The sequence below is a fragment of the Aegilops tauschii genome, chromosome 4 (genome assembly GCF_002575655.3).
Source record: "Aegilops tauschii subsp. strangulata cultivar AL8/78 chromosome 4, Aet v6.0, whole genome shotgun sequence".
NCBI classification, from domain to species: Eukaryota; Viridiplantae; Streptophyta; class Magnoliopsida; order Poales; family Poaceae; genus Aegilops; species Aegilops tauschii.
In genome coordinates, this window is record NC_053038.3 from 441,740,851 (window position 1) to 441,760,267 (window position 19,417).

At 53.2% G+C, this 19,417-nt stretch overlaps 1 protein-coding gene across 1 annotated transcript in view; it reads left to right on the top strand.

The window, feature by feature from the left end:
• Positions 1 to 18,929, top strand: part of LOC141021945 (uncharacterized) — a 60,017-nt gene extending 41,088 nt beyond the window's left edge. Inside the window, exon 4 of the mRNA XM_073497805.1 lies at positions 18,580 to 18,929. Coding sequence (XP_073353906.1) covers positions 18,580 to 18,929 — 350 coding nt within the window. The remainder of the gene's footprint in view (positions 1 to 18,579) is intronic.
• The last annotated feature ends 488 nt before the right edge of the window (positions 18,930 to 19,417 follow it).

The window sequence follows — 19,417 nt, forward strand, 5'->3', positions numbered from 1 at the left end:
GTCAAGTAGTCTAATCACCAACCCCCTTCTGGACATACTTCTGATCCTACAAGTGGTATAAGATCTTTGGTCTCCATTTGCCTTGATTTCCATAGCTTTGGTGATCATAGCCTTGGTTTCACAACCTAGGCGAGTATGGCATCTAGTGAGGGAAATTACCACCGTAGAGGTCCTTACTTTGATGGTACAAATTTTGCTAGTTGGAACCATAAGATGAAAATGCATATTCTTAGACATAACCCCACCGTATGGGCTATTGTGTTGATTGGCTTGTGTCGGATCATGGGTTCCGGCAAAACCCTTGAGGTTCGAACTCTGGGGTGTGCGCGAACTTCTTTCCCTACCGATCCACGCCCTAGCTTGCTAATATCTCGCGGACGAACTCAACGAAATAACAACACAAGAGACACAAGATTTATACTGGTTTGGGCCACCATTGTGGTGTAATACCCTACTCCAGTGTGGTGGTGGTGGATTGCCTCTTGGGCTGATGATGAACAATACAAGGAGAAGAACAGCCTCCTGAAGTTGAGGTGTTCTTGTGCTTGGCGAACTTGTGTGTGTGTGGATTTGATCAACTCGGGCTTGCCTTCTAATTCGTTCGATCTAGATGCCCCCTACATTGGTGGCTAGTCATACTTATATAGGCCCTGGTCCTCTCCCCAAATATGGAGCGGGAAGGGAGCCAACAACGGCCATTTTGAAAGGGGACAACTAGTATAGCTTATCCTGACAAAAGTAGTCTTCGCCTGCCAAAGGCTCTCGTGGTGACGCTGCTTTGGGCTCCATGGTGACCTCCGTCTTGCCGTTCGGCTGGTCTTGGTCTCGTTGCACCGATATGGAAACCTTTGCTTGACGCCTCGGTACTCCGCGCATGCGCTTGCTTCCCTAGCACCAAAGGGGAAACAAGGACACTGCGCGCTGGCGCCCGCCTGGTCTTGATCGTCATGGCTCACGTCACGAGAACCTCGCGAGGTTTGCCCTGCGTTGATCTCTCTGCTCCTCGCGAGCCAACCTGGTGAGGCCGCTCCTGAGGAAGTCTTTTGTCATCCGCCTCGCGAGGCTTGACCCCTCGTGAGGGTCTTGAATGCCTTGTTGATGAAGATGGGCCGTACAGGCCTGCTAGCATAGTCACGCCGTCGGCCGCAGGCAGGCAAGTCTGGGGACCCCCGTTCTCAGAACGACGACAGTAGCCCCCGGGCACAAGGCGCGCTCTGGCTTGGCTTCGAGGCGAAGCCAAAGGTCAACTGCAGAGCGCCGCGGGCCCCAAAAGCCTGCGACCTTGGTCGCCGCGTGGCGGTTGATAGGACGTGGGCGTCTCCGCTTCCCCACGCTGACTCGGCAACTGCCCGACTCGACAAAAGGCTGGCACAGACAGTGCTTACCTTCATTGCTTCTCTTCGCCTTGCTCAGATCCCCATTCTTGCGCCCTGCTTCTGAAATCCTCATATCTGCTTCCATCTTCTCCTGCATCAGCGACTAATGGCGCCGCGCAAGGTCAAGCCCTCCGTGCGCCGGCTTGGTGCGAACCTACTCTTGACGTGCCCAATGTCTCAGAGAAGAGCCTCGCCGCCACGCGCTTGCTGATGGCGGGGGAGAGCAACGAGAGGGGGAAGACGGAGCTCCAGGTTGCCTTCGACATGCCGGAGCCCGAGGGGAGCACGTTCTTCCCCTTCTTTACGAGCAGTATCGCTGCTGGGTTGGTTCCTCCTTTCTCCGATTTCTTCTATGAGGTCCTCGGCCACTACGGGCTGTAGGCGCTGCATCTCCATCCCAACTCCATCCTTCTCTTGTCCATCTTCGCCTACTATTGTGAGGCGTATTTGGGCATGATGCCGTCCGTGGCTCTTCCGCGCCACTTCTTCTTCCTCCGCGTCAGCGAGGGCCACATCTCCAGGTGCGCCAATTTCATCGCAGCCGGTAAGGCCAACTCGACCTCGAACACCGGGAAGAAGGCCGACAACCTCAGGGCCAAATGGGTCATGATGGGCGCCAAGTGCATCCACCCGCGCTTGGCGCTGCCTACGGAGACACCCCAGTCTGACAAGGGGTGGCCTCGTGCAGAGCTCACTGATGAGCGGGCGTCGTCGGTGTTGGCACAGATGAAGACCGACTTGAAGCTGGGCAACGCGAGGGCGGCCCAAGTGAAAGGGGCCATGCTCCTGAGGGAATTCTTGACGCTGCGCGTTGCTCCTCTTCGGGCGCATGCGCGCCCCTTGTGGAAGCTTGGAGATGAAGAAGACAAGATTCGCCTGAGCCCGGAGGCCTTGCCCGACGACGAGCTGTCTGTAGTTTTGCGCCTCTTTGTCGAGGACAACCAAGAGTACCCACCGAGCGCCTTAGTTCCTTTGTGCCGCCGCATGGACTGGGAGCAGATCGTGACTGCCCGGCCGACTTTTGACGCCCGTAGGCTGGTGCCACCGGCGCCTACCGGGGCCTCTGTGGCGCCGAAGCCGGTGGAGCTGTATTCCGATGAGTCCCACGGGGAGGCAGAGGGGGAGGAGGAAGACTCGGAGGTGACCCCCGAAGAGATGGGAGAGAGCTCCCCCTTGAGCAAAGCTGACATCCTCCATGACCTTCCTGACGGCGCCGAGGTCAACGCCCGCCAGGAGGAGGGAGAGCTGCCTGTTATCCCGACGAGGGGCAGTTCGTCGTTGGTTTCTCGAGGTGCTGCCTCCGCCTTGACGCCGCCTGGAGCTGTCTCCAGCCCTTCTGCTGCGTCGTCTTATGCTCCCGAATCCCGTGTGCTCACTCCTCAGGCTCCGAAGCTTTCGGGCTTCAGGCTCCCCAAGCGGAGGGTGGACTATGCCGCGATGGATCATTAAGTGATTCGAGCTTTGTCTTGTTCCTGCTCGTACTTGCTATTTTCTGACGTTCACCCTTGGTTGATCAGGCCGATGCCTTCGGCGAAGAAAATCAAGGAGGATACAGCGGCCGCGCCCCCCTCTGTGGAGAAAGGAGGCGACAACACTCGCACCTCCCCAGCCCGGTCGCCCTCGCGAGGCCAAGAGGAGCATCGTCGGGAGCAGTCAGCCCCCGTGGCCTTGCTGGCTCTGGAAGTGCCGGTGCCTGGCTCGGCTGATGAGGTCCCAAAGGCTCAGGAGCCCTTGATCTCCCAGGCTCTGGTGACAACACCGCCCCCTCCTCCTGCTGTGCCTCTGGCCCCAGGTTCTTCTGCTTCCTCTGCCGTTTTGGAGCGCATCCTTTCGGAGATGGCCCAGTTGCAGGAAGATCTCATGGGCACGGACCCGCGCCTGGTAGCCGGGCGCCTGGAGCTGGCCTCTGGCTGGCTTCACTCCTACTCGGCGGTTCGAGCGTCGCTGAGTCAGGCCGCGACGGCCTCCGAGAAGGAGAAGCAGGCCGCCGCCAAAGCTGTGGCCGATCTCGAGGCGGCACTGAAGGACGCCGAGGCCGCCCGCGACCGCTGCCGAGAGCTGGAGGACGAGCTAAAGAGCCTGCGCGACCAGCGCGTAGAAGAAGCACGCGGCCTCCAGGCGAAGGAGGAGGAGATGAGGGCCCGGGAGGATGCCATCAAGGGCCGCGACGCCGAGCTGGGAGAGCTGGCGAAGGCGCAGGCCGTGAAGCGCAGCCGGCTGGAGGAGTTGAAGCGGAAGGCGAAGGCGAAGGAGGCCGATCTTGACACCAAAGCGAAGGTCCTGGCTGAAGACCGCGTGGCCTTCGGGCTTCTCGAGGAGAGGTCCCGCGTGGCGCTGAAGTCACTGTACGAGAAGGGCTTGGAGAGGCCGCTGACCACCGATGAGGATGGCCCTGCTCAGCTGCTTCCCCACTTGGTGAAGGCGCTTGAAGAAGTCGTGGAGGGCATCGGTCCCATGGCTGAGGCATAGGCTCGTGTCCTTCCTTCAGCTGCACTGACATGTGTCTTCAGCGATCTGCACCTTCGTGACCCCAGTGCTCGTCTTGACGAGCTGCTGGAGCCTGTAGCTGATGAACACTACACGGCTGCCGCCGCAACCGTGAAAGGTCATGTGGAGGCCCTGCTGAAGAAGTTCCGTGGCTTTGTCCTCGCGCCCTCGACCGGCGATGCCACTGATCCTGCGGCCCCGGCTGACGGTGCAGGCGAAGGCGACGCCACCAAGGGAGCAGCACCTTCTGCGGGTGATGGCGGTGTCCAGGGGTGACTTGCTTGCGGCTGCTTCCCTGTTTTATTCCTGCAACATGCATCATGCCTCGTGGAGGCACTTAAACTCATGCTTGGTATTTGGGAGAACGATATGGCTTGTAATATTTTCTTTGAGATTTTATGGTTTTCTTCCTATTTGCTTTGTGTTCTGCGTCAGCAGAGCCCGGCCCCGCGCATACCTCAACCGTTGTTGGGCCGACCGGAGACCAGGACGGGCCAAGGAGTGAGGGGCTACGTGACCGGTTAGGCTCCTGAGTTGCGATGCTCAGGAGTCCCCCTTGACGCGCAAACAGCTTTTAGGAAGAATACGCGAGGATATGTTGATGTTCTACGTCGGCAGAGCCCGGCCCCGCGCATACCTCAACCACCGTTGGGCCGACCGGAGACCAGGACGGACCAAGGAGTGAGGGGCTACGTGACCAGTTAGGCTCCTGAGTCTTGATGCTCAGGAGCCCCCCTTGACGTGCAAACAATCTCCATACCTTTGCCCTCGCTGAGGCGCGGCTCGGGAGGGGCGCGCGACGACCAGGTCCGAGGGACCTGGCTTGGGTGGCGTACGCTTGGGCGTGACCCGAGCGCAGCCCCCGTGCCCAACCCCCTCACGCGACTCTCCTGAGGGGAGGCGTTGCGGTGAGGCCAGGCATTGAGCTCTGGGCTCCCTGAGGTTGGTACGGCCGTGAGGCCGCCCTCAGTTGTTTATCACCAGCGCGGAGCGTAGTGCTTCCGCTTGTGCATGGGCATAGCCGCTCCTCGGCAGTGTCGACGGCCAGCGCGGAGCATGGTGCTTCCACTTGTGCGTGGGAGGGGGGCTCCCTACTGCGGAGAGCTCCAGGGGCGTGTACAGCCCTGCCCTGACACGTGGCTTGCACGGCAGGGCTAGACGAGGTGTATCTGGGCACTCGTGAGCTAGCGCGGGACTCACGAGGCCCTACCTCAAGGCGGGTTGCGCCTGGTCTTGGTTCTTGTTCGCTGTGCTTGTCCTGCGAGGTGGTCACACAACCTGCGCCGAATGAATCTCCTGAGGTTATCGCGTGAGAGGGCCAAGCACCAACGGCCCCAGGAGGTGACGTGAACGGGGCCGACCTGCCAGACGGAGCTCAGCCATTGGATTTATCGACGCTGCAGGGACGGGCCCGAGCACAGACGCCGTGCTTAACCTACTCACATGAAGGATCCGGAAGAAAGACGGCCGGCGCGCGGCTCCCACGATAGGTGACGATCAAGCAGGTAATGGTCATAGACAGATTAGGCATGGAAAGCAAACTGGCTTAGGTAAAGGCAGGGAAGATACACGCCACTGGGTCAGGCCCGAGTGGCTTGGGGATGATGCAGCCCGAAAGGCGCCCCCAGCAAGGTAAGCTAAAGACATGACAAAAGGGATACATGCCGCAGGGACAGACCCACGCGGCCTGGGAATGATGCAGCCCGAGGGGCGCTCCCAGCTAAATAAACTTGGAAAATGTCACCTGGTTCTGTCGATGAAGGGATGTCGGGGCAGCTGAAGGTACGCGGCGAAGGGGTCGCTCCTCATGAGCTAGCGGGGCCCTGAGCTTCGGGAGGCTCTCGGGGTCCAGGTGGTTCCTTGAGGACCGTCTCCATCTCCGTCAGCACAGCGTGGTGCCTGGCCTCCTGAGCCGCCAGGATGCTCCGCAGGTTGCACTGATAGGCGGTCGCCATGCTTGGCAAGCCAAAAGGCATGCAAACGTAGCTGTGAGGTGGGCCCTCGCAGCGTCCCACGCGCGAAGGCCAGAAAAGCTCCTGAGAGGCGGCCCTATTGAGCCCTGGTACGTCGAGGCAGACGCGTAGCCAGGTATCCTCGCCTGGATGGGGAGCTGCGCCTGGTGAGCGGCGGCCGCCGCGCATGGCCCCTGCGTCTTGCAGTCCCTGAGTGGTCCTGGTGATGAACTCCCGAGCGGTGGGCGCTCCTCACCCTGTGTTCTACTGAGGGAAACGTGTCGTCAAGCACGCCTCCAAGTAGTGCCCAAGCGCCTCCCTCGTGATGCTGGCAAGGTCTGAGGCCCTCCAGAAGAGAGCCCCTGAGCCCTGCCCGAGAAGGGCGCCGGGCACGAATTCCTATGCGTTGGAGGGAGGCGCACCTGGCGCGGGCGCTGATCCTGATGAGGTTCCAGTTGCGACGCCACCCTCCTTGGGTCCTGCACCGCGCATCTACTTCTTCTTCTCGGGGGTGGCCTCAGGAGGGCACTCGCCCTTGCTGTCGGGGTCATCAATTGCTGCAGCTTGAAAGGCATGCTCAAGGGAGCACACCGCATCTCTTTCTTCGCATGGGACCGTGATGATTCCGCTGCTTCCCGGCATCTTGAGGACATTGTAGCCGTGATGGGTCACCGCCATGAACTTGGCCAGGGCTGGGTACCCGAGGATGGCATTGTCCGGCAGACGGATGTGCACGACATCGAAGTCGATGAGTTCGGTGCGGTAGTGTTCTTGCATTCTCCGAAGGTGACGGGAAGGCGGACCTGCCCGATCGGGGTGGTGGAGCTGTCGGTCACTCCTGAGAAAGGCTTAGTGGGCTGAAGCTGATCATACGGCACTTGGAGGTTGTCGAACGTGTCGACGGACATGACGTTGAGCCCTGCGCCGCCGTTGATGAGGGTCTTGGTAACTTGCACATTGCTGATGACTGGGGAGCAAAGCATCGGGTGGGCGCCTGCGGTGGCCGCGCACTTGAGCTGATCCGCGGAACTGAAGGTGATGCCGCACTTCAACCACCTGAGCGGGCGTGTGGCCTCAAGCTTGGGGAGGACTGCATTCACTTCACGAGCAAACTGTTTGAAGATACGCTGCGAGGCTGGGGCTTGAGCTCCGCCCAAGATGCAGGCGATAGCACGTGGCTCCTGGAAGCCCCCAGCCCCCTCGTCTTGATGGTGGTTGTCATTCCTTCTGGGTGGTGGCGGTAGTGGAGGAAGACCGGCGTTGCCTTGAGGACGATCCTCACGAGGCTGATCCCTCCAGGCGCCCTCGCGAGGCTGATCCTGCCAGCGGTCCTCACGACGCCGGTCGCGCCACTCCTGGCGCGGGCCATGGTCGTCCCAGCGTCCGCCACCACGTCCTCCTCGGCCGTAGCCCCGGTCGTTGCGCTCGGGGCATCGACCGGAGCGTCCTTCTCGAATGGCTTTGAGCTCTTGACAGACGCTGGTGTTGTGGGTATGCGGGTTATGGAAGGCGCAGAACGGTCGGCTGCTCTTGGATGACTCGGGCTGATCCCTGCCGCGCTTGGTGTCCTGCTCCGCCGCGAGCACAGCTGCTCCCTTGCGCTTCACGTCCTTGGCCTTGGCTATCTTCTCCTCCGGGTCCACAGCCGGGAGCTCAAGGAGGGAGAGGCGCCCTTCCTCAGCTCTTGCGCACTTGGTCGCCAGCTTGAACAACTCGAGGGATGTGCACAGCTCCTCGTGGATAGCGAGCTCCTCTTTCATCTTGACGTCACAGACGCCATCGGAGAAGGTAGAGATGATGGCCTCGTCCGTCACCTTGGGGATCTTGAGGCGAACGTTGTTGAAGTGCTGGATGTACTTCTGGAGGGTCTCTCTTGGTTGTTGCTTGACACGGCGCAGGTCATCCGCGGCTGGTGGGCGGTCGCGAGTGCCCTGGAAGTTGGCGACGAAGCGGTCGCGCATCTCGTCCCAGGAGGAGATCGAGCCCCGGGGCAGGTTCAGGAGCCACGAATGGGCGTCGTCTTTGAGCGCCATAGGGAACCAGTTCGCCATGACTTTCTCGTCGCCGTTGGCCGCCTCGATGCTCAGCTCGTAGAGCTGCAGGAACTCCGCGGGGTTGGGGTGCCTTCGTAGCGAGGAGGCAGATCTGGCTTGAACTTGCCCGGCTAGGCGACGCTACGCAGGTCAGGGGTGCACTACTAGGAAAAGGGCTATAGATGATATGGACACTAATGGTGCACCAGACATGTGGTGCGCCACTACTATATACTAATGGCGCACCATGTGTTGGTGCGCCATTAGTGTCCAAATACTAATGGCACACCACATCCACGGTGCGCCACTAGTAACAATTTTTTTTTCAAAACTAGTAATGGCACACCAGGGGATAGTGCGCCATTACTAGTTAAACTAGTAATGGCGTACCACATCCACGGTGCGCCACTAGTAAAAATTTTTCAAATTTTTTTTATTTTTTTTCAAAACTAGTAATGGCGCACCAGGAGATAGTGCGCCATTACTAGTTAAACTAGTAATGGCGCACCACATCCACAGTGCGCCACTAGTAATTTTTTTTCAATTTTTTTCACATTTTTTTATTTTTTTCAAAACTAGTAATGGCGCGCCGTGGGAGTGGTGCGCCATTACTAGAACTAGTAATGGCGCACCACTCCCACGGTGCGCCATTACTAACTTGACCCAAAAATTCCACCGAATGCACCCCCCTGGACCGCCTTTTCAGTTTAAAAAAATAAAAGAAAATGATGGAAATGTCAAAAAATAAAAGAAAATAAGTTTCCCATGTGATATGTGGTCTAGTTGTTGGGAAAATTTACAAATATGAATTTCGACTTTATTTGCAAAATCTCTCTGGAATTTGTAAAATGGGCATAACTTTCGCATACGAAGTCGGATTAAAAAGTTTTTTATATGAAAAATCATCTACTCGAAAAGTTACATCCGAATTTAACCGGGGGAACCCCATTAAACATTTTCAAAAACCTAACAGAAGAAAGTTACGGGGCTTTCAAGATCTAGAGGGAAAAAAATTCAAAAAATTTCAAACTTACTAGTGGCGCACCGTTTGCTAGGTGCGCCACTAGTAACAGAAAAAAAATTGGTGTTGAATTTTTTTGGAATTGTTTTTCAAAAAATGATACGTAATATGACCGAGAAGTTTGAAATATTTTTCAAAATTTCATCATACTCATGAACATGAACAAAGTCCTAGACATCAACAAGGTTTAATAGGATTGATATGGTAGATATATCAACAAGTGCCTGTTAAGTGAGGTGGTGCTGGGGTTGGATAGAACTGTGAAGTTAAGCGTGCTCGGGCTGGAGTAGTGTCAGGATGGTGACCTTCCGGGAAGTTTGACCACTTAGTGGATTTGACTTGAGATTAAGCATATTGACCCGAGATTAAGCCATAGTGACCCGAGATTAAGAAAAAAAACAAAAAAAAATTTGAAAAAAAAATGTCTGAAAAAATATTTGAAAAAAAAATTGTTACTAATGGCGCACTTCTATGTGGTGCGCCATTACTAAGTCAGATAGTAATGGCGCACCGTGGGCTATACTAATGGCGCACTGCGTGGTGCGCCATTAGTATCTGCTATACTAATGGCGCACCTCTCGTGCGCCATTAGTAAAAAATTCTAATGGCGTGGTGCTAGTGGCGCACCTGTAGTGCGCCATTAGTAGGCAAAACAGGTGTGCCACTAGTAGGTCTTTTTCTAGTAGTGGTGAAGGCGCGTCAGCCGGCCGTGGTCACCGGGGCCCGTCTTGGAGGTGGAGCTTGGTCTTGGCGCCCACGCGCCGCTACAGCAAGTGGCGCAGGACCTTGCCGCAGCAAACGATCCTGGCGCGGCGGTGCGGCCGTCCTGTCACACCGAGGGGTGCAACCAGGACGCTTGCTGCTCGTTCCCCACCGGGCCAGTGGCGGCGTTGGCGGCAGGCAATGGAGAGCGACGGGGTGGCCCACCGACAGGGGCCGTCTAAGCAGGGCGGGTAGCGAGGCAGACCGGCGCTCGGCGTGGGCGCGGTGTGCGTCCGCCATGGAGACGATGAAGCGACGTGGCGCGGAGCGTCGGAAGGGAAGCTTCGACGCACCCGTACCTGGCGCGCCAAATGTTGGATCACGGGTTCCGGCAAAACCCTTGAGGTTCGAACTCTGGGGTGCGCACGAAGTTCTTTCCCTACCGATCCACGCCCTAGCTTGCTAAGATCTCGCGGATGAACTCAACGAACTCACAACACAAGAGACACAAGATTTATACTGGTTCGGGCCACCATTGTGGTGTAATACCCTACTCCAGTGTGGTGGTGGTGGATTGCCTCTTGGGCTGATGATGAACAATACAAGGAGAAGAACAGCCTCCTGAAGTTGAGGTGTTTTTGTGCTTGGCCAACTTGTGTGTGTGTGGATTTGATCAACTCGGGCTTGCCTTCTAATCAGTTCGGATCAAGATGCCCCCTACGGTGGTGGCTAGTCCTACTTATATAGGCCCTGGTCCTCTCCCCAAATATTGAGCGGGAGGGAGCCAACAACGGCCATTTTGAAATGGGACAGCTAGTACAGCTTATCCTGACAAAAGTGGTCTTCGCCTGCCAAAGGCTCTGGTGGTGACGCCGCTTTGGGCTCCATGGTGACCTCTGTCTTGCCGTCCGGCTGGTCTTGGTCTCGTTGCACCAATATGGAAACCTTTGCTTGACGCCTCGGTACTCCGCTTCTGCGCTTGCTTCCTTAGCACCAAATGGGAAACAAGGACACTGCACGCTGGCGCCCTCCTGGTCTTGATTGTCATGGCTCACGTCACGAGAACCTCGCGAGGTTTTCCCTACCTTGATCTCTCTGCTCCTCGCGAGCCAACCTGGTGAGGCCGCTCCCGAGGAAGTCTTGTGTCGCCCACCTCGCGAGGCTTGGCCCCTCGCGAGGGTCTTAAATGCCTTGTTGATGAAGATGGGCCGCACAGGGCTGCTAGCACAGCCACGCCATGGGCCGCAGGTAGGCAAGTCTAGGGACCCCCGTTCCAAAACGCCAACAGCTTGCAAGGTGAATTCTTTGATGGGAGAGAACCGAACCGTGAAGCTACCGCGGAAGAGTTGAAGATGCTACAATACAATGCTCAAGCTTGCGATATCCTCCTCAACGGATTATGCCCCGAAGAATTCAACAAAATCAGCCGTCTTGAGAATGCAAAGGAAATTTGGGATACTTTGATTGATATGCACAAAGGTACCGACTCCATCAAGGAATCCAAATTGCATGTGCTTCAAAGTCAGCTTGACAAGTTCAAAATGAAGGATTGTGAAGGTGTCACTGAAGTGTACTCTAGGCTTGCTGAAAGGATCGAGAAGAGGTGTCTAGAGGGGGGTGAATAGACTCTTAGTAAGAAAAGTTGCAGCTTTTAATTTCTTTAAGTTGAAGTGGAGTTTTAGCACAAGTTCAAACATTCACAATACATATCAAGCAAGCATGATAAGAGTATATGAGCAGCGTAAAGTAAATCATGCAAGTTGCAAGAATGTAAAGGGATGGGATTGGAGTGTGCAAACGCAACTGGAGACAGGGAGATTTTTGGCGTGGTTCCGATAGGTGGTGCTATCGTACATCCACGTTGATGGAGACTTCAACCCACATGAAGGGTAACGGTTGCACTAGTCCACGGAGGGCTCCACCCACGAAGGGTCCACGAAGAAGCAACCTTGTCTATCCCACCATGGCCATCGCCCACGAAGGACTTGCCTCACTATGGTAGATCTTCACGAAGTAGGCGATCTCCTTGCCCATACAAACTCCTTGGTTCAACTCCACAATCTTGACGGAGGCTCCCAAGTGACACCTAGCCAATCTAGGAGACACCAGTCTCCAAGAGGTAATAGATGGTGTGTTGATGATGAACTCCTTGCTCTTGTGCTTCAAATGATAATCTCCCCAACACTCAACTCTCTCTCTCATAGGATTGGATTTGGTAGAAAGAAGATTTGAGTGGAAAGAAACTTGGGGAAGGCTAGAGATCAAAATTTATGTGGTTGGAATGGAATATCTTGACCTCAACACAAGTGTTGGTGGTTCTCTCTCAGAAAATGTATGTTGGAAGCGTAGGCATGTTCTGATGGCTCTCTCCACGAATGAAGAGTGGGTGGAGGGGTATATATAGCCTCCACACAAAATCTAACCATTACACACAAATCACCAAACTCGGTGGGACGAAATCAGAGAACTCGGTCGGACCGATTTAGTTCAAAATGTGAACGTTAGGATTTTCGGTGCGACCGATATGATCAACTCGGTGGGACCGATGTGCTAGGGTTAGGGTAAAGCCTCATCTCCGTTTGACCAATTACACAAACTCGGTGGGACCGATTTGGGTAATAAGCAAAACAAAGAGTTGGCCAAGCAAACTCGGTGGGACCGATTTCATATTTCGGTGAGACCGAAATTAATGCAATAGGCAACAGAGAGTTTGCAAGCCCATCTCGGTGAGACCGAGATCCCATCGGTGAGACCGAATTGATTAGGGTTTCTGGCAGTGGCTATGTCAAGAGAAATCGGTGGCGCCGGATAGAAAGTTTTGGTGGGGCCGAGTTTGACTTTTGGTTTGGGACATATGTGGTTGTGAGAAAGTAGTTGAGGGCTTTGGACCATATCACTAAGAATTTTGAGCAAGCAAGCCATTAAGCAACACCTCATCCCCTCTTAATTGTATTGGCTTTTCCTATGGACTCAATGTGATCTTGGATCACTAAAAGTAAAATGTAGAGTCTTGAGCTTTGAGCTAGAGACAATCCTTTGTCCTTAGCATCTTGAAGGGGTTCCACATCCTCTTGTCCATGCCACTTCATTTATGAACTTATCTGAAGCATACTAGATGAAAGCATCAGTCCAATAAGAGATATGTTGGCATTAATTACCAAAATCACCTAGGGAGCACTTGTGCTTTCAATCTCCCCCTTTTTGGTAATTGATGACAACATACATCAAAGCTTTAGATAAAGATATAGAGAATAGCAAGTAAAGCTTTGGAAAGACAGGTAACATGCATAGGCTCCCCCTACATGTATGCAATCATGTAAATATGGAATATAGGAGCATGTGAATGCATAAGCATGACAGAGTAAGCAATGTGTTACATGTATCTTGGCTATATGCATCAGAGCAAATGATATGAGTATAGGAAATGTACCTTCATGCTCATGAGTCCTTCTTGCAAACAGTATGTACATCAGCAAGAAATCCTCATGCACATGACTCTGATGCATATACTTACCTTGTGGTCTTGAGCTAGCTTAGGAAGTAATGAACCTGAGTAAACAAGGTTAGATAAAACAGATAGATCTACTAGCCAGAGCAAACAAAAGAAACCACAAGAGTACCAAGACTGGGATGACATGTAGAGAGTGAGTACTGAGTACTCTATTGGATATAAACATGTCCCCAAAGGTAAAGATATGCAATGAATTCAAATATTTCCTTCCGTTAGATGTCTTGCTCCCCCTAAATCTTGCATGGGATACTGGGACAAGATAGGGAACAGAAAATCAGAGCAAATGCAAACAACCAAATATGAACATGTCTTTCCCCTCTTAAAGACATGTGACTTCTCTCCTCTTGAACACCAAGCATCTGGGGCCTTTGATGTGATTCCTCTTTCTTCCTTTTGAAGAACTCTCTCCCCCTGTCAAAGTGATTGAGCTTTGATGTCATCTCTCTCTCCCCCTTTGACATCAATTTCCAAGAAGGGCTCTTCTGGATTTTTGTTACAAATGTATTTGGTCCTTGAGTCACAGAGCAAAGCAGCATGTTGAATGTGATGCTGGCAGATGACAAGAATCATTGAGTGGAGCTGGAGCAAAAAGAATGCAGGATCAAATGGCAAGTTGTCTTTTCTGCAAGGAAATCGGTGGCACCGAGTTGTGTGCCTCGGTTGCACCGAAAGGATTCGGTTGGACCGAAAGCAACAGACCGGTGTGACCGAGTTCATCATAGAGAAAACACTTGTCACCTCAGCTCACTAGGCAAGTAGGATCTCACAAGGATTTGCAAGGAATTGGATGCAGGGAATGCAGGACAAAAATAAACAGAAAAGAAATCTAGAAGAAGTTTTTTTTGAAAGGGGAAACAAAATATGCATGATACAAATGCAAGAGCACGGAAAAACACAAGAGAACTTCATCTAGAATTGGTCGGCGACTGTTGGGGATATAACTATTGAGTATAAACCGGCCAGGAGGGGAGGGTTATGCTCATAGTGGTTTACCCTTATTTGAAGCCCATGAAGACATGGAAGATGGCGCTTTACGAAGCACGCTGAATAGTAAGGACCAAAGCCCAAAGGTGGATTAGGGCTCAAAGATGTAAACCGACCATAAGATGTATAACCTGTATTGTAAGATAGGAAAGAGTAGATGCCGAGCCAGACACGTTTATGAGCCGGCCGGGATCTTTAGACCGCCGGGTGTCAACCTGTGTATATAAAGGGACGGCCCGGCGGCGGTTTTGGGACAAGAAACAACAACTCGAGAACCAGGCAAAGCGTATTCGCTCCCTAGTCATCGAAACCCTAGCAATACCACCTCAAACTGGATTAGGCCTTTACCTTCACCGCAAGGGGCCGAACCAGTATAAACTCCCCGTGTCCTTTGTCCTGTTTAACCCTTTTAAGCTAACCTCGTCGCAATGGCTCCACCACTAAGTCCTTCCATGAGGACATCTGCCGTGACAAAAACCACGACAGTTGGCGCCCACCGTGGGGCCAGCGCACGGTGGTTTCGAGTTCTTAAAGGGAAGTTTCGAAGGGATCAAGGGATACGCCGTGGGCTGGATGACCAAGAATCGTCGCGGCAAGCTCTACATCGACGATGCAGGCTAGGGCCCCGAGGCCGGCTGAATTGAGTACGGATATCGGGTCCCCTTTGGTGGAATTCACGTTTTCATCGGCAAGATCGTTGAACCAGGCCTTGAGCTGGACATCTGCACCGACATCGTCGAGACGGCTCAGCGTGCGAGACCCGCCCGAGTTCAGCCTGTTATGAAGCGTGCCTTCGTGGGGTTCATCCATGGAGCGGCACCTGAGGATGGAGCGGTATCTGGTGATGAGACGGTCGTCTATTCTGATGGCGAGTCATCCACCAGTGAGACCGAGTCATTGTATCAACTGCAAGACGGCCGGCTTGGGGGCTGTTCCGATGGCGACAGTATTCCGGACCCCTTTGAGCTGCCGAACCGGGTTGCGATCTTCATGGCCGGTACACAACCAGTACACCACTCATCAACTGTAACAACAATGGTGTCCGGATCAGCAGCGGCCACGGCTGCCGGGGCAGGAGGCCCTGTGCGCCCGCCGGCTCAGGTCGCAACCGATCTGTTGGATAAGGTGACTACGTTGTTGACAACCGTGGTTAATCCGGCGGATCAGGATCAGCATAACGCGGCAATTGCCACGTTACGGGATGAGATAGCACAGGCTAAGGAGGAGCTGAACACGGAAAACACTAGGATGGCCCGTGGAGCGCGCCGTGTTGGATGTTCAGGCGCAGTGGATTCAATCAGAGTGTTTCCGACTTATGCTAGATGAGAACACTTCAAATGAAGTCATGAGGAGGAGGCATCAGAGTCGTCTGCCACCAGTTTACGAGGCGAGGAATCTCTTTAACACGACAGGAGTAGGAACCAGTAACCCGCTAGCAGTAAACCGGGTCAAAGCACCGGGGACGGGAGCGCCGGTTCAACCGCGCACCATGGATCCACCTCGTCAGGACAATACACCACCGCAGTACGTGCCGACGCCGCCGGGTCATTATTCCAACCCCGTGGATAACATGGTTGCTGCCGCTCCACGACTGGCAGCCCTCCCAGTCGAAGGCGAATCCCCAGTAGTGGTTGAGATGCGGAGGGCTAGAGAGCTTGTTCAGACAGCTTTGGTTCAGTAGCAGGCTTATTCTTACAGCCGTGAGAGGATTCATTCCACCGCCCGCCCAAGCCGGAGTTACAACAGGCATATTGATGAGCCGGCTGTGTCAAGCAGCGAGCGGAACCGTAACCCGGCTTGTGGGCATAACCCGGCGGGCGGTGCTGATGCTCAGAACATGGTGGATCAAGGAAGGGCACGTCGGGAAGCCGAGTTAGCAGCACAGTACGCGGCCCGTCAACCTACTCCGTTTCGTCCGACAACTTTGGTCGAGCCAGGTGTAACTTTCAGGACTTTGGGTGTACCGTGTCTAGCTCCGGCTCTACGCAACGTACGATTGCCAAGGGATTTCAAAGGCCCCCGTAAGGTGCCCAATTACACTGCCGATTTATCCACCGAAGCATGGGTTGAGAGTTATGAGATGGCGATGGAGATGCTGGACGTTGATGATGCGGCATGTGCTAAGTACTTTACCATGATGTTGGACGGGACGGCTCGTACATGGTTGAAGGGATTGCCAGCCAACTCCATTGGGTCATGGGCTGAGTTAAAAGCCCGGTTTATCAAGAACTTTAAGGATACATGCAAGCAGCCCATGTCAATTGTGGATTTGGCTGCCTGTGTCCAAGAAGAAGGAGAATCGACAACGCATTTGGTGCGCCGGGTCTCGACCATCCTGCATTCGTTGGATCGCATCAATGCCAATTCAGCAGTCTTAACATTGGAAAACAATTGCCGGTTTATGCCCCTAAAGCAGAAATTAGGGCGGCTCAAACGTCACTGCAATGACATGGGGACACTTATGGCGACTTTGGTGAAGTATGCTGACTCTGATGGTACCAAGGACTCCGAGTCTGACGATGAAAAGCCGGGAAAGGGAAAGAAGAGCAGCAGCACCAGAGGAAGGCAGCATAACCCGACGGGTCATGGAAACAACGGTAAGCGCAAGGCTGACAATAGTTTGGACTTTGTGGCTAACACCAATACGCAAAATAATGGTCAGCATCGTAAGGGCAAACCGCCCCCGCAAACCGGAGGATCAGGTGTCAATCTTGAGTACCTGTTAAACCAGCCCTGCCCAAGACATGGTACACGAGAGAGACCATCTAGTCACCTCTGGAAGGATTGCTTCATTATGAAGGAGTACAAAAATTCCAATTTATTTCAAGGCAACCATGGACCGGGCGGCGGTTCGGGACCTGGCTCCCACGGACCGGGTTATGGCGGTGGCAGTTCAAGTTCTGGATTCAAGGGAATCAAGGAAGTTAGGGTGGTTACAATCAGCAGAATAATCAGGGGAATCAACAGCAGCAACAGTCGGGTTATCAGAACAACCCGAAGCAGTTGAATAGTGGACAGTATCATGTTTTCACCACTAGCTTATGCAAGCGCGACTAGAAGCTTCATAAGAGGGCAGTGAACTCCGTTGAACCGGCAGTTCCCCATTATTTGCGCTGGTCTGAGCAGCCCATCGTGTGGAGCCGAGAAGATCACCCGCCCCGGGTTGATAATCCGGGTCGCCTGGCATTGGTAGTGGCACCACAGCTTGGAGGGTATAAGTTCACCAAGGTAATCATGGACGGAGGGAGCAGCATTAATATTCTCTATTATGGTACCTTCCGTCGCATGGGGTTGACAGATAAAAATCTTAAACCATTGAATACTGTTTTTCATGGCTGGGTGCCTGGTAAGTCGGCATACCCAGTTGGCCAGACCCTGTTATGATCATGACTCTCGATCAGAGACCTTGACCTTTGAGGTGGTGAAAATCAAGAGCCCTTATAATGCCTTTTTGGATGGCCGGCTTATGCCAAGTTCATGGCCAGGCCCTGTTATGTTTATCTGTAGCTCAAGATGCCGAGTCACAAGGGGACCATCACAGTGCACGGGAGCCGGAAGATAGCCTTGGATTGTGAAGAGGGTGATGCAGCTTATGATGAGTCAGTTTGTGCAACAGAGGAGTTAAAGTTTTATAAGGACAATGTTGATCCGGCGGATATGACTTCTTTGAAAAAGCCAACTACAGAGCATGATTCGGCACTGAAGTTTAAATCGGCTGATGAGACTAAGCTAGTTTATTTTGTTCCTGGCGATTCATCCAAGCAGTTTAGCATCAGCGCTAATCTGGATCCGAAATAGGAACGCGCGCTCATCGAGTTCATCCGTGAGAACCAGGACATCTTTGCATGGAAACCTTCTGATATGCCAGGTGTACCGAGGGAACTCGCTGAGCACACTCTCAATGTTGATCCCAAGTTAAAACCGCTTAAACAATTTCTTCATCGTTTCAATGAAGAAAGACGCAAGGCCATTAGTGAGGAGGTAGCCCGGCTCTTGGCGGCAGGATTTATTGTTGAAGTCTTTCATCCTGAGTGGTTGGCTAACCCGATGCTGGTACTTAAGAAGGACGGCACTTGGCGTATGTGCGTGGACTACAAAGATTTAAACAAGGCTTGTCCGGCTGATCCTTTTGCTCTCCCTCGTATTGATCAAATTATTGATGCTACGGCGGGTTGTGAGCGTTTGACTTTTCTGGATGCTTATTCGGGTTATCATCAGATCAAGATGGCGGTTATGGACTAGGAGAAGACAGCTTGCATAACTCCCTTTGGAGCTTTCTGCTATGTGTCTATGCCTTTTGGGCTCAAGAGTGCCCAGGCGACTTACTAGCGGTGTGTGCAAAATTGCCTTCACAATCATATTGGGCGTAATGTTCATGCTTATGTGGATGACACTGTGGTGAATTCCAGGAAAAAGGATACTTTGATTGATGATCTAAAGGAGACATTTGACAATCTCCGGGTTTATAAAATGATGCTTAACCCGGCCAAGTGTATCTTTGATGTACCGGCAGGCAAGCTCTTGGGATTCTCGGTGTCTAACCGGGGCATTGAGGCTAATCCGGAGAAGATCAAGGCTGTTACTTCTCTGGCTAAACCGAAATGTATCAATGATGTCCAACGCTTGGCGGGTCGTATCGCAGCCTTGAGCCGGTTTATAAGTCGCCTCAGAGAAAAGGCCATCCCTCTGTATCAGATGATGAAAAAGACGGATGATTTCGTTTGGAGTGATGCTGCCAATGAGACGTTTGAGGACTTGAAGAAGCAACTGGCTGAGCCACCCGTTCTTGCTACCCCTATTGATAAAGAGCCATTGTTATTATATGTGGCTGCTAATGCCCGGGCTGCTCCTATTGATAAGTAGCCATTGTTATTATATGTGGCTGCTAATGCCCAGGCTGTCAGTGGAACGGAAGGAGGCAGGCAAGGAATACCCGGTTCAGCGGCTTATTGAGTCCAAGCAGAGATATCTGCATTGGCAGAAGCTTGTGTATGGGGTTTTTATGGCGAGCCGGAAGCTTAAACAATATTTTCAGGGTCATCCCATCACGATGGTTAGTTCTGCTCCTTTGGGAGATATCATCCAAAACAGGGAGGCAACTTGCCGGATTGCTAAGTGGGCCATTGAACTTGGACCTCACGATTTGAAGTATGTACCTCGTACGGCTATCAAGTCTCAAGCACTTGTGATTTCATCAATGACTGGACAGAGTTGTAGGCACCAGAGGAGAAGCCAGATAACACATATTGGACTATTCACTTTGATGGATCCAGGCAATTGGAGGGCTCCGGGGCTGGAGTCGTGTTAGCTTCCCCTCGAGGTGATAAATTTTCTTATGTTCTCCGTTTGAT